Source organism: Bos javanicus, chromosome 13 (genome assembly GCF_032452875.1).
Source record: "Bos javanicus breed banteng chromosome 13, ARS-OSU_banteng_1.0, whole genome shotgun sequence".
Lineage (NCBI taxonomy): Eukaryota > Metazoa > Chordata > Mammalia > Artiodactyla > Bovidae > Bos > Bos javanicus.
Genome location: NC_083880.1, coordinates 77,541,409 through 77,556,010, shown reverse-complemented (window position 1 = coordinate 77,556,010; position 14,602 = coordinate 77,541,409). Strand labels below are relative to the sequence as shown.

Below are 14,602 nucleotides of genomic sequence, written 5' to 3'. Positions count from 1 at the left end.
TTCCTGCCATCCTGTATGCTTGTGAGGGCAGAGAAGTCAGAGGAGAAGCTGAGGCTCTGGGGGAGGTAGGGGACACATGGTGGCAGCTGGGTCTATTTCAGTTCAGTTCAGTTCAGTCACTCAGTCGTGTCCGACTCTTTGTGACCCCATGAATCACAGCACGCCAGGCCTCCCTGTCCATCACCAACTGCTGGAGTCTACCCAAACCCATGTCCATTGAGTCAGTGATGCCATCCAACCATCTCATCCTCTGTCGTCCCCTTCTCCTCCTGCCCTCAATCTTTCCCAGCATCAGGGTCTTTTCCAATGAGTCAGCTCTTCGCATCAGGTGGCCAAAGTATTGGAGTTTCAGCTTCAACATCAGTCCTTCCAATGAACACCCAGGACTGATCTCCTTTACGATGGACTGGTTGGATATCCTTGCAGTCCAAGGGACTCTCAAGAGTCTTTTGTTTAGGTCCACGGTAAGAGCAGGCTCAGCGCTGGGGGCAGGTGTAAGTGGATTCCTGTGTCTTCAAGGCCTGAGCCCTGGCTGCAGCTCCTGACTCCCAGCTTGGCAGCAGCTTCCGGCCTTTTTGTCGCCATCTGCAGCCCCTGAAATACAGAGGCAGTGGGTGAGCTGGACGACAGGTGTGCTGATGGGGAGGCGCGTCTTCACGGAGCCCAGCTCTCGGGATCCCGCCCATCCTGTGTGTGCCCCAGCCCCCCTCAGTCCCATCCAGAGTTCTGACTTTGATTCCTCCGGGGTCACCTCACCAGCCTCCTTGCTGAACAGGCCAGGCATGCTCCCGCCTCAAGGCCTTGCACGGCTCCCACCTCCCTTCATTCAAGTCTTGTCTCAAGGGTCACCTCCTCAGGGAGGCCTTTCCCGACCCCTCATTTACTGTGATGTCCCTGGGGTTTCCCAGGTGGCTCAGTGATAAAGAGTCCACCTGCCAATGCAGGAGACGTGGATTTGATCCCTGGGTCGGGAAGATTCCCTGGAGGAGGAATTGGTAACCCTCTCCAGAATTCCTGCCTGAAAAATCCCATGGCCTGAGGAGCCTGGGGGGCTACAGTCCAGGGGGTGGCAAATAGTCGGACATGAGCGAGGGAGTGAGCACACAGACCTCTTATTCCCAGCCTTATTCCAGCTTTTTCTGCCTTGCCCCTAGCGCCACCTATGGGTCAAACATGCATTTACAGGTCATGTAATCACTTCCTGCCTGTCTTCAGCTGTTAGGTTTTATTTCAAAGTGAAGGAGCCTTAGAAAGGGTGTCACGTGCACAGTGTGAAATCTCGTGGTTCTTCCTGGTTTTCTTTTTTTTCTGTTTTTTTTTTTTTTTCATTGCCTAGTTTTGGTAGAAATTTTATCTAAGGAACTAGTTTTCTGCTTTAAGGAAAAAAAAAACAAAAAAAAACACCAGTACAAGTAGGGTGACAAATGGTGACAGGTGTTTAACTGGGTGTCATGGAGGCCTCAGGGCCGGGGGAGGGCCGTGTGACTCTGCCCGCTCGTTCCCGTCTGAGAGGGGTGGCAGTGACTCCCCTCCTGCCCGGGGCTGCCAGGCAGGACTGCAGGCTGCCAGTAGCCGGACTCTCCCCTCTCTCAAGACGAGACAGAGGGGCAAATCTGGGTTTTGTGTTCGGTTCAGTTCAGTCGCTCAGTCGTGTCCGACTCTTTGCGACCCCATGGACTGCAGCACGCCAGGCCTCCCTGTCCATCACCGACTCCCGGGGTTGACTCAAACTCATGTCCATTGAATCAGCGATGCCATCCAAGATTTTGTGTGAATTTCCCCAAATGTTTAAACATGCATTCAGTTTGTTTTTAGGAAAACACGATTAACCAAACCAAACACGTTTCTGGACTGAATCCAGGCTGTGGGCTGCACCTTTATAGCTTCTGCCGTAAGGGGTTACTGAGGGCGTTTGTCTGGAGATGAGGACCCAGGGCTTACACGTTTGGAGGAGGAGGAGGGAATTCCTTCCGGGCTGATGCAGCAGCATCAGTGGGGGCCGGAGGTACACTCTGGAGGGAGCTCGTTCCAGCCGTTCTGAAGGAAGGGTCGCTTCCTCCCAGTCCAGTGGGATGGGCAGGTCTTGAACTTGCCATCTCTAGGGGGCGTGGAGGCCAAGACGGGAGGAGGGGAGGGGAGTGGGATGCAGGGAAAAGGTAGGAGAACAGCTTGGATAACTGAGCTCAGAATCATGGTAGCCCTGTATTGTCTTCTAAGATTAGTGTTTTTGGGATTGTGTTCCAGCTATCCATCCATCCACCCATCCTCCCATCCATCCTCCACCCATCCTCCCATCCACCCAGTCTCCCTCCCTCTTTCCCATCCATCCACCCACCCTTCCATCCATCCTTCACCCACTCTCCCTCCCTCCTTCCCATCCATCTACCCACTCATCCATCCATCCACCCATCCACCCACCCATCCACCCGTCCTCCCCCCCTTCGTCCCATCCATCCACCCTTCCATTGATAGAACGTTCATTGAAGACTTATTGCACACTTGCACTGTGTAAATGAGGGGTTAAGTGGGGACTAGACAGGCGTCTCTCAGCCCTCCGCCCCATCCCTGCTTCCATTCTCTCCTCGGGAGAATCCCTGTCCTGGGCGATCCAGAGACTTAGGAGGAGCTTCGGGAGGCTGGTCAGGGCCTCTCGGTGTCTCTCTCAGAAGTCCTGTTCCCTCTCACCACGTGGAAAAGTTGAAAATCTGTGGTTTCCCTCCCAGGACTGAGGCCGGTGGGGCTGGGCTCCTGGAGCTTTGAAAGGGAAAACCTGGGTGGTGGAGACATTTTCTCTGGGAGCATTCCTGAGGGCAGTATGAATGTGTGTGTGTTGTGTGTATGGTGTGTGTGTGCACACACCACACACACGAGGGCTTACACTTGCTCTTGTGTCTCATCCTCTCTCCGTACTCCCCCACCAGGCCCTGGCCCTCTCCTGCTCAGACGCCCCTCGGTTGCCCTTGAGGTCAGGGCCAGCCTTCCCGCGTTGACGGCCAGCCCTGTGTGACGGGCCCTGGCGACTCCCAGGCCACTCCAGCCCAGCACCTGGCAGTCCTTGGACCCAGCCGTGGCCGCCCCCTTGGCCCCAGGCCTCTGCCTGGGCTATGCCCTCTGCCAGAGCCCCTCTGCCCGGGCTGTGCCCTCTGCCAGAGCCCCGCTGCCCGGGCTGTGCCCTCTGCCAGAGCCCCTCTGCCCGGGCTGTGCCCTCTGCCAGAGCCCCTGTCCGCTGCTTATGCTGCAGGCTCCAGCTCAGATCCTGCCTCCTCCGAGGAGCCTGCCCTGACTTCCTCTCCAGGGTCAGGAACCTCTTTTCCTGACCCAGGGCCCCCATCTCACCCTTCCACCTGCTCTGCTTACCCGCTTCCAACAGCACATCTTCGCTCCTTCCTGCGGCAGAGGTTGGCTCTTCCCTGTGCCCTGGACCCCTCCCTCTGCCCATCCTGCAGCTTGACGGAAGGAGCGCTCCTCCCCTCCCTCTCCCACTTGCCCTTCCCTCTGAGCCCCGGCTGGCCCACGACACCTCCCCTCCTCTGTCTGTCTTGAGTGTTTTGTGTGTTTGCTTCTCTGCTGACTCTCTGGCCCAGAACCGTCCCTGACACAGGGTAGGAAAATCTGGTGCTCCCCAGGGGTACAAATGAAGAAGAGCTCGTAGGCCGCCCTGAGAGCTCAGCTGGGACCATTCAGAGACGGCCTGCTGACCCTCTGCTTGCCGCCCCCAGAGCCGGCTACCTGACCCAGTACGGCGTTGAGGCACCGCCGCACACCCAGGAGAGCCAGGCCCAGGACCGCGTCCACTCAGCCGACGTCTTCCACACCTTCCGCCAGCTTGACCTGCTGCTCCCCAAGCTGGCACGTGGCTCCCTGTCAGCGGGTAAGCACCGTGGGGTCTTTGGTGAGCTGTGGGGCTGGCAGAGGGGCCCAGAGAGGAAGTCCACCCTCAAGCTGAAGGATCATAGATGACACGAGAAGGAAAACATTCTAATGCCTTTGAGGTAGTGAGGTCCCTGTCCTGGGGGGGTGTGTAAGAGCACGCTGGTGGGGAGGCAGGGCCTGGACCAGAGCTGGGGCTCCTGTTGGAAATTCTGATGCAGCACATCTGGAGTGGGGCTTGGGGACCTTTTGTGTCTGTGTCCTTCCTTTCCAGGTTTAAGATTTAATTTGCTTTAAAAATTTTTTTCTTTTTTCTTTAGAAATTCTTACAAGTCCTTTATGCTGGTTATAAGAAATTCAAGCCCAACAGAATAACTGAGAGGGACTAATGAGAGTTCTCCACCTTCTCCTCATCCAGGTCCGCCACTTTCCTTCCCCTCTGCAGAGGGGACCTTTATTATGAGCGTGGAGAGTTTTCTCTAAACACACACACAGAATTCTTTTTTTTTTTTTTTATTGAGGTATATTGTATATACAAGAAAGCACACAGTCCTAAATGCACAGCTGAGAGACAAATCTGAACTTTCCATGCCCTTTCCCAGTCAATATCCACCCCCTAGAGTTAGCCACTCTATGGATTTCTTCCACCTCGGCTAGTTTTACCTGTTCTTGAACTTCCTATAAAAAGAATCATAGAATATGTGCACTTGGATGTCTGACTTTTTTCACTCAACTTTACATCTGTAAGATTCATGGAGATTGTTGTATGTGTCTATGGTTTCTTGTTCGTTGCTCTGCAGTATTTCATTGGAGTGATGATCACACTTTGTTGAACGTTCCCGGTTGCGGGGCGCCTGGGCGGCTTCCAGGTGTGGCTGTGTCTCAGGCGGCTGTGCACGCTCTTGTGCGTGCCTTCCTGAGCGCAGATGCCTTCATGTTTAGCCCTGTTTAGCCCTGTGCTTTTGTAACATCAGTGTAGCGCTCTGGAGCAATTGTTCTGCTACAGAGTTTTCACTGAGCTCTACATCTAGAACTTCCCACATGGGTTTACAAAAACCCACCGCCTTCGTTTTCATGGCTACAGAGGGGGATCAATATTGGTAGAAAGCTTCCTGCTGGATTCAGGGCACCAGGCCCATAGGAACCCCTGGGGTTCAGTCTCCCCCAGCCACTGTGTCTCAGGCTTCCCCAGGGAGAAGAGTCCTCTCGGGCCTTTGTTAATAAATCTCCAAGCACCATCCCAGTCCTTTCGATTTGAATGAGCTTCCCTGGTGGCTCAGAGGGTAAAGAATTTGCCAGCAATGTAGGAGTTGTTTAGTCACTCAGCCATGTCTGACTCTTTGTGATCCCATGGACTGCAGCGTGCCAGGCTTCCCTTTGCTTCACCATCTCCCGGAACTTGCTCAAACTCATGTCAATCAAGTTGGTGATGCCACCCAACCATCTCATCCTCTGTCATCCCCTTCTCCTCCTGCCTTCAATCTTGCCCAGCATCAGGATCTTTTCTAATATGTCAGCATCAGGTGGCCAAAGTATTGGAGCTTCAGTTTCAGCATCAGTCCTTCCAGTGAATATTCAGGACTGATTTCCTGTAGGATTGGCTGGTTGGATCTCCTTGCAGTCCAAGGGACTCTCAAGAGTCTTCTCCAACACCACAGTTCAAAAGCATCAGTTCTTCGGTGCTCAGCCTTCCTTATGGTCCAGCTCTCACATCCATACAGGACCACTGGAAAAACCATAGCTTTGACTAGATGGACCTTTGTAGGCAAAGCAATGCAGGAGACCCAGGTTCGATCCCTGGGTCGGGAAGATCCCTAGGAGAAGGGCATAGCAACCCACTCCAATATTCTTGCCTGGAGAATTCCATGGGCAGAGGAGCCTGACGGGCTACAGTCCATGGGGCCGCAAAGAGTCAGACAGGACTGGACAACTAACACTTTCACTCTCTTCAGGAAGACTGGGACATGCATTTTTGACAAGTTTCTGACAACTCAGCCATGGGAAGGTGGAGAAACACTGTGTCCTGGTCTCAGAAACTTGCAGCAAGACCTGGATTTGAATCAATACTTTGCTTCTTCCTTGCTGGTGATTTAGGGCAAGTTACTTAACTTCTTTTTGCTGAGTCTTCTCTCTGGAGGGGCAGTTGAGGGCAGTTGTAAGACAGACTCTGGGCTCAGGTGGCTTGAGGTGTTTACTGGCTCTTAGGTCTTTTCTCCGTGCCTCAGTGATCCCATCTGTAAAATGGAGAGAACAGTAGGATCTTCCTAGAAGGTGGCTGTTAGGATTGGCTGAGGTAATAAGAAAAAAACAGTCTTTGTTGAGCAGTTTCTTTGTGCCAGATACCAGCTTAAATATCGTGCCATTCAATGCTTACAACAGCACATGACCCGCTGAGCCCCTGAGCTGCAGCTGCTGAAGCCCGCTCACTACAGCCTGTGCTCCGCAGCAAGAGAAGCCCCCGCAGTGAGAAGCCCGAGCACCACAACAAAACAGCACTCGTCGCAGCTAGAGAGCGCCCGTGCGAAGCAACGAAGCCTCAGTGAAGGCAAAAATAACAATATAACAAAAATAAAATCAGTAAAAATTTTCAATTATATGTATATAAAAAAGAAAGAAACATAGGAACTTCCCTGGTGGGTCTAGTGGCTGAGACTCTGTGCTCCCAATGCAAGGGGACCGGGTTTGATCCCTGGTCAGGGAACTAGGTCCCACGTGCCTCAGCTAAGAGTTCACGTGCTGCAAGTAAATGGCCCTCCTGCCACAACAAAAATCGAACATCCTGTATGCCGCAGTGAAGACCTGACACGGCCACATAATAAATATGTTTTTAAAAAGAAACACATTCTTATGATAGAGGTAGACAGGAAAAAGTAATAATACTCTTCCAAACCCATCTTCCTATGGAAACCAGTGTTAACATGCTGATACATCCCTACAGTGTTTTGTAGGGATACTCTATTTTAAAAATGGAGACAAATATATATATCTAAAGTGTCACTGTGTGTATTTACAAAAATGGATTATATGTATTATCTACAACTTAATTTTCTAACCTAACAATATAGCTGCACAATCTCCCTTGTTAATTCAAACATCTTCTAGAGGCATTAGCCAATGCAATTAGATAAGGGAAATCAATTACCGATATAATAATGAGTAAAGAAGAAATAAAACTATCCCTATTTGCAAGTGATCTTATACTATACCCTGAAAAGCCCAGAAAATCTATAAAACTAACTCAAGCATACTATATATATATACACACAGTGCATAGCAAAGCAGAAGGATGTGAAAATCAGCATAAAAAATCCAGACATCCTTCTGGCTCTTTCAGGTCACTGTGTAGAGGCCACCCCACTCCAGTGGATATTAATAATTGTTTCCTTTGTGTGTGTGTGACTGTCATAACACTTCATTGTATTTGTTATCTCTTCTACAATCTGGTGATTTTATTTTTCTCTAACAGTTTCCTGCAAGTGGATTTGCCAGGTTAAAGGGCATACACATTAAAATTTTTATTAGCTGTTGCTGTATCTTTTACAAAGCCATGGAGCAATTCATACGCCTACCCAAAGGGAAGGCGTCTGCTCATTCCTCACCAGATTTATCAGTCTTTCCAGTGGTTTGCCAGTCTAATGGGCAGAAGTAAGTAATTGGTCATTTTAATTTGCGTTTTCCCACAACCTTGTGAGCGTGCAGTTATGATGCTGCTAAGTTGCTTCAGTCGTGCCCGACTCTGTGCGACCCCATAGATGGCAGCCCACCAGGCCCCACCGTCCCTGGGATTCTCCAGGCAAGAACACTGGAGTGGGTTGCCATTTCCTCCTCCAATGCATGAAAGTGAAAAGTGAAAGTGAAGTCTCCCAGTCGTGTCCGACTCTTAGCGACCCCATGGACTGCAGCCTACCAGGCTCCTCCATCCATGGGATTTTCCAGGCAAGAGTACTGGAGTGGGGTGCCATTGCATCTTTAAATCCTTATTAATCTGATGGGCAAAAAAGAGCATCTGGCTTTATGGGCATTTCATCCTGTGATGAAAAAACATCTTTTAGTGTTACCAGCCATTTGCTTTTCCTCTTTGTGAGTTGCTTGTTCATGATTCTTAATGTCTTTTTTGAGACAGCTCTTTATCTTATCGAATCCTGACATCAGTGCTGAGAAGTTGGTATTGTTGTGCAGTCGCTAAGTTGTGTCCAATTCTTTGCGACCCCACAGACTGTAGAATGCCAAGCTTCCCTGTCCTTCACCATCTCCTGGAGTTTACTCAAACTCACATCCATTGAGTCGGTGATGCCATCCAACCATCTCACCCTCTGTCGTCCCCTTCTCCTCCCGCCCTCAATCTTTCCCAGCATCAGGGTCTTTTCCAATGAGTCGGCTCTTTGCATCAGGTGGCCAAGTATTGGCGCTTTAGCATCAGTCCTTCCGATGAAAGTTGGTGTTATTAAACTCTTTTTTCAGGTAAAGAAACTGAGGCTCAGAGAAGTGAAGCCTTTTCATAGACACATGGCTGGTAGGTGGCAGAGCAGCAAGGTAGAAGCTTGATCTGTTTGACTGCAAAACCTAGTGCACGGAGCACGGCCCGCACTGATTGCTTCTCGGGGGAAGAGTGGTTTCTCTGTTGCTGTTTCTTCTGTACAGATGCCCGGGAGGAGTCTGGGTAGATGCAGAGAGGGACCCTCCCTTTTACCCCCGGAGCAGCTCTGGGCTGGGTATGGGAAGGCTGCATTTCTCAGTATGGGCAGCAGGTGGCAATGTGGGAGACAGTTTCTCAACTTAGGCCTGGAGGCTGGGGTGCAGAAGGGCCCCCAGAGCTTGCTATGGGGCATGTGAAGCTCTGCAGCTACTTTGGAAAAGCAATTTGGTAGAACCTATCAGCATAAAATACACACACCTTTGATCCTGTACTTCCGCTTCTTGGAGTTACCCCACAGAGATCCCATGTGTCTACAGATCCACAGATATTCATTGCCATGTTATCTGTGGAAAACTGTTTTCCCTGGAAAATTGAACTGATCCCTGGTGCCAAAAAGTCTGGGGACCACTGTCTTAGAGTTTCTTTGTTTTTCTTTTATTATTATTGTTGTTGTTGTTGTTTACTATTCTCATGCATTATTCCTCTGGTTTTAGGAATATAAACATTTTAAAAGAAGATTGAGCTTTTGGGGACCCTTAGACAATTGAATTTGGTGCTTCTCATACAGGAGAGAGTTGGGGGGCAGTAGGGAGTTAAATGGAGCCCTGAGCTAAGCAAACTGCTTCTTTTTGGAATTATCATTTCACTGGATTATTGGCTGTTTTATTTGAATATTGTTTGGGGAGGGGAAAGCATTCTTATATTAAAGAATCACAGGGTCTAATGCAAAAATCAAATGCATTTTAAAGGTGAAACATAAGACTTTAAAAATATGTCTCCACTGGGGGCCTTGCTGAACTGTACTCTTGGGTCTCCAGGGGACAGAGGTGTTTCCAAACCTAGACTTCTTGCTTTACATGGGGAGACTGAGGGACTTCCCTGGTGGTCCAGTGGCTACTCTGAACTCCCAATGCAGGGGGCCCTGGTCAGGGAAGTAGATCCCACAGGACACAGCTAGGAGCTCACATGCCTCAACTAAGGATCTGGCGTGCCTCAGTGAAGAGTGAAGATCCTGAGTGCTGCAGCTGACCTGGTGCAGCCAAATAAAAAAAGAAATGTTTGAGAAAAAAAATGCGACTGAGGCTCAGAGGTGGACAGGGCCTCAAGCCAAGCCCACACAGCATGGGAAGTCTGGGATTGAACCTGTTTCTCCTGCTTCCGACCAAGTTACCGATCATATGAGCCTGGCGGTTCTGATTCACAGCCTCGAGTCATTACATGGGGGCTGATAAATAATACCTTATAAGAATGGCAGGATATAGCCAGTGCAATTTGCCAAACCCCTTCCAGTACGGAGTATGTTCCGTGTGTGATCTTTTTCAGTCCTCTGAGCCAGATTGCCCCCGTTTTTCAGATGGGGAACTGAGTCTCAGAAATAGAGAATGATTTACCCAAGATTATCCTCCTAGGAAGGGGCAGAGCTGGGATCTCAACCTGGGTCGTATGGCTGCAAGCTAGGTGATCTTTATTTCACCATTTATTATTTCTTAATTATGGAAATAATACATGAATACATTCCTCTTGGACTAATAATTTACTAACATTCATTCAGCTTTGTTTAACAATATAGCTAATTTTTATTATGCCTGGGACAGGCATCACTCTTCAGGCTTTATATGTGAATGCATTCAATCCCTGTACAACCCTATGTGGTGAGTACTCTTACCCTAATTTATAGGTGAGGAGACCGAGATGTTCAGAGGTGAGGTGCCTTATTCAAGGTCAGGCACTCTGCTCCAGAGCTTGGGCTCTTAAGTGGGCTCCCCTGCCTCTTGTGAAAAAATAAAATATTGCCCCAGAGAAGGCATATACTGTTTTGACCTCACTCCCTCTACATCTGTCTCCAAGGTAACCGTTGTTATCAATTGAGTGTTGTACTGCTGCAGTTCATGGGGTCACGAACAGTTGGACGGGACTGAGCGACTGAACAACAATGGCTAAAACAGTGCCATCCTGTAGAAACAGGGTGCCGGCCACATACGTAACTTTACATTTTCTAGTAGACACATTTAAAAAAGAATAGTAAGTGTTAGTTGCTCAGTCGTGCCCAACTCTTTGCGACCCCATGGACTGCAGTCCACCAGGCTCCTTTGTCCATGAGATTTTCCAGGCAAGGATACTGGAGTGGGTTGCCATTTCCTTCTCCAGGGGATCTTCCCAACCTGGGATCAAACCTGGGTCTCCTGCACTGCAGGCAGATTCTTTACCGACTGAGCTACAAGGGAAGCTGTAAAAAAGATAAATAGGAATTCCACAGCGTTCCAGTGGTTAAGACTCCAAGCTTCCACTGCAGGGGACACGGGTTCAATCCCTGGTTGGGAAACCAAGATTCTACATGCCACAGGGTGCAGTCGGGGGGAAAAAAATCCCATAAAAATAAAATAAATACACAAAATTAAATTTAAAAAAGAAAGAGGTAAAATCAACTTTAATAATATTTTTCTTTATCTCAATATATCTAAACTATTAGCATTTTAGCATGTAATTAATATAAAATTACTGTCATATTTTACATTTTGTGTCTGTCGCCAAGACTTGAAAACTGGTAGGTACTTTTGACTCACAGGACATCCCGATTCTGAGTGGCCACATTTTATGTGCTCAGTCAGCATATGTGACTTGCGGCTTTCTTTCTGGACAGAGTTAGTCTTGACCCTTCTCTAAGTACACGAGTGAAATACAGTACACCCCAGTTATACTCAGCTCCAAATACAGCAAGCCCTGGTTTTCCCAGCAGGAAGGGCTTTTTGTTTTTTGTTTGGTGTGGTTTGTCTTTTTAGTCAACCTAAACGTGGAAATAATTAGGGCTGGAAATGAAACAACATCTCCTTATTGATGTTGTCGAGCAACCGTGGTTAAGCTCACACGTTGTATAAACTAACCGTTGAGAGACGTCGCTCTCTTCTCACCTCGCCTTTCAGGAAGTGGCTTATTCAGACTCTATCTCGGGTACCTGTGTCATCTCCGTCAGCAGGCTGGCAGGTGGAGTCACCAAACTCGGTTTTCCAGAACCTCTTTCTTCACTCCCGTATCATCTGATTGAAATATAGAATGAACTTTTTGAATCTATCCATCCATGAATCTGTGCTCTTTTGCTGGAAATTCTTTACGGGGCTGGGCTTGGTGCCAGATTTTGGTTCACGTGACTAAACGTTGAAAATATAGAATGGTGACAGTGAGGCGTCTCCCGTCCGTCCTTCCAGCCTGTCCCCCCCACCCCGCCCACCCACAGTCGGCTGGTGTTACTGGTTTCTCCTGGATCCTTCCAGAGTTCCTTCATGCGAATACAAGCGGACATGATGTTGTTCTTTCTTTTCTCTTTTGCCCACAAATGCATGGTAAACACACTGGTGTGGACACTGCTTTTTCCTAATAGAGTAGCTATAATGAAATCTTGTATAAGATTTTGTGTGTCCTGTACTATTCTAAGGGCTCTAAAAATGTTAAGCTGATTTTACCAAATTGCCAATATAGTTGTTGGTTTTTTTTTTTTTTTTTTTTTTTTTTAAGACTTTTTCCTGGATCTTTTGTTTTATTTATTTATTTTATTATGATTCTTTTTTTTTTTTTTTTTTTACGAGCTGCTGTAGGTCTTCGTTGCTACAGGGTTTTTCTGTAGTTGCGGCAAGGGGAGGTACTGTCTAGCTGTGGTACAAGGGCTTCTCATTGTGGCGGCTTTTCCTGCTTCAGAGTACAGGCTCTAGGTGCACGGGCTCGGTAGTTGCAGCTTGCACGGGCTTAGTTGCTCCGTGGCCTGTGGGATCTGCCTGGACCCGGGATAAAACCCGTGCCTCCTGCCTTGGCATCTTTACCACTAAGCCACCAGGGAAGCCCCGAAAATACACATAACACGTAGCAAATATACATAACAGGAAAATTTGTTTTTCAGACAAATTGTATTTCAGACAAACAGTTGGCCACATTGCTTTAAATTGAGGAGTATTTCACCTGAAAAAGTGTCTAGAGGTGGAAGAAAAGCATATGGAACGTATTATGTGAAAACCTAATTAATGCGCTTAAATAAGCTTCGCCTCCGTTTTACATTCTGTAACATGAAGCCTGATTTAGAGCCACTGGGTAGCTGGGTCTTCCCGAAACACTGCTTTATGGCTCAGAAAAGTCAGTGAGAGAGTTGCTAGTACTCTGGAATTTTGTAGCAATCCGAGTGACTCCTTCTTTTCCAAAGGGTGATTTTGGGGAAAGAAAAGAACAAATTTCATATTTGCACATGTGTCAATGCAGCATCGTCTTGTAGCATTAGCAAAATATATGAATAGCAAGCACTGACTTTATGCCTTCGACGGTCTGCCTGTGTGGGCCACCGCACAGTTTTCCGGAATGTAAACACGCAGTCGTTTACTTAATGGTGTTTGTGAATTGGTGATCCGGGTGCCAAAGCGGACCCTCAGAGAAGTTTTTGTGACCCGCACGGTGATTAAAAATGACTTACTGAGATGCTAACTTTAAAACATGAGAGGATTCCACGTGAACATTTGGGTTTCAGCTTCTCCTGGAATCACAGGCTCCCTGGCTGTGCCTTCTCTGTCAGGCCCAAGGGGCTGGGGGGTGGAGCTGAGTACAGCCCTGGGACCCTCCCATCGGGCCCTGCCTGGCCCTCCGCCCTTGTGCACTCCACCTGCCCTTTCCTGCAGGTGTTGAGTTTGAAGTCCAGACCCTTCTGTCCCCTCTTGATGGTCTGCTCGGTCATTTCTCCTGGCTGACGCTGCGCCCTCGGGGTCTCCAAACACACATGGGCTGGCCTTCCTCTGGGATCAGGCCCCGGGAAGGAAGCACACGGCTCCCTGTTTCCTGTTCCCTCCCCTGCTCTGCGAAGAAACCCATTCATTTAACAGATGCTGGCGGAGCACCTCCTCTCGACCAGGCCCGCGTTTCAGGACTGGGGTCCCTGGAGCTTTCTCCTGCAGGAACTCCCCACCCACCTCCCTGGGGTGACACCCCAAGACCCTTGGCCTCAGGGGGGAGGGTGGGGCAGGGTGGCCCTGGGCTGGAAGTAGAGCTGTAATCCCCCCCATCCTCTGTGCTCCATCTCTGCAGGGGATAAGGACCGGGTGGGCAAGGTCAAAGGTCGCCTGTGGAAGCTGTTGTCCCCAACCAGGCTGGCCAGCCGGGCCCACCGGAGCAGATGGCTGGAGAGTTACCTGCTGCACCTGGAGGAAATGGGCGTGTCGGAGGAGATGCAGGCTCGCGCCCTGGTGCTGCAGCTCTGGGCCACACAGGTGAGTGCCAGCGGCTGCGGATGTGAGGCTGTGCATGTGAGTGCTTGTGTGTGTGTGTGCACTCACACGTGTGTACTGAGGCACACTAAGGCAACGTGCCTGCGAGTCCGTGTGCATGTGCTGGCGTGGGCCTGTGTGTGTGCCTGTACACATGTGAGTGTGGGCCACTGTGAGCGTGGGTGTGGGTCTGTGCACACACACCCAGCTGTCTGCCCCCATTCCCTCACTCTCTCAACTGTCAAAGTGTCTCATGAACAGGACCTTTCATTCAATATGTAATTTTTAATTTGGAAAAATATCAAACTTAGAGAAGCTGTATGAATAGTTTCATGAACTCATATATACTTCACCTTAATTCTTCAATTTTATTTATTTTTATTGGAGTATAGTTGATTCACAGTGTTAGATTCCCCACTTGATCACATTTGCTTTCTCTCTCTCCTACTCTGATTGTCTTCTTGAATCATTTGCAAATTAGTTGCAGGCATTATGATTCTTTGCCCCTAATTTCTTCATTGTGCGTCTCCTAGGAGCAAGAATATTCTCTTCCATCTCCACCGCCCAGTGAGCAGATTCAGGGCAATTAACCCAGATACAGGACCATTATCTAATATACAGTCTGCATTCCAGTTTTGCCAGTTGTTTTAATAATCTCATCTTGGTCCAGCACCGAACCCAGGATCACAGACTGCATTTAGTCATTATGCCTTCTTAGTTTTCTTTAGTATGGAACAGTTTTGGTGCCTTTCATTGTTTTTCATGACCTTGAGATTACTGAAGTGTGCAAACCAGTTATCTTGAAGACTTGTCTAGAAGTTCCAGGAGCTCTATTCTGTGCTCTGAGTTGATCTAAATGGGA

General features: G+C 48.9%; 1 protein-coding gene across 2 annotated transcripts in view; it reads left to right on the top strand.

Annotated features, from left to right (window-relative positions):
- The window catches only part of PTGIS (prostaglandin I2 synthase), a 54,137-nt gene that overhangs the window by 23,292 nt on the left and 16,243 nt on the right, over window positions 1–14,602 (top strand). For both annotated transcript variants that reach the window (XM_061437920.1, XM_061437919.1), the window contains exons 5-6: window positions 3,720–3,871; window positions 13,562–13,743. In XM_061437920.1, coding sequence (XP_061293904.1) covers window positions 3,720–3,871; window positions 13,562–13,743 — 334 coding nt within the window. The remainder of the gene's footprint in view (window positions 1–3,719; window positions 3,872–13,561; window positions 13,744–14,602) is intronic.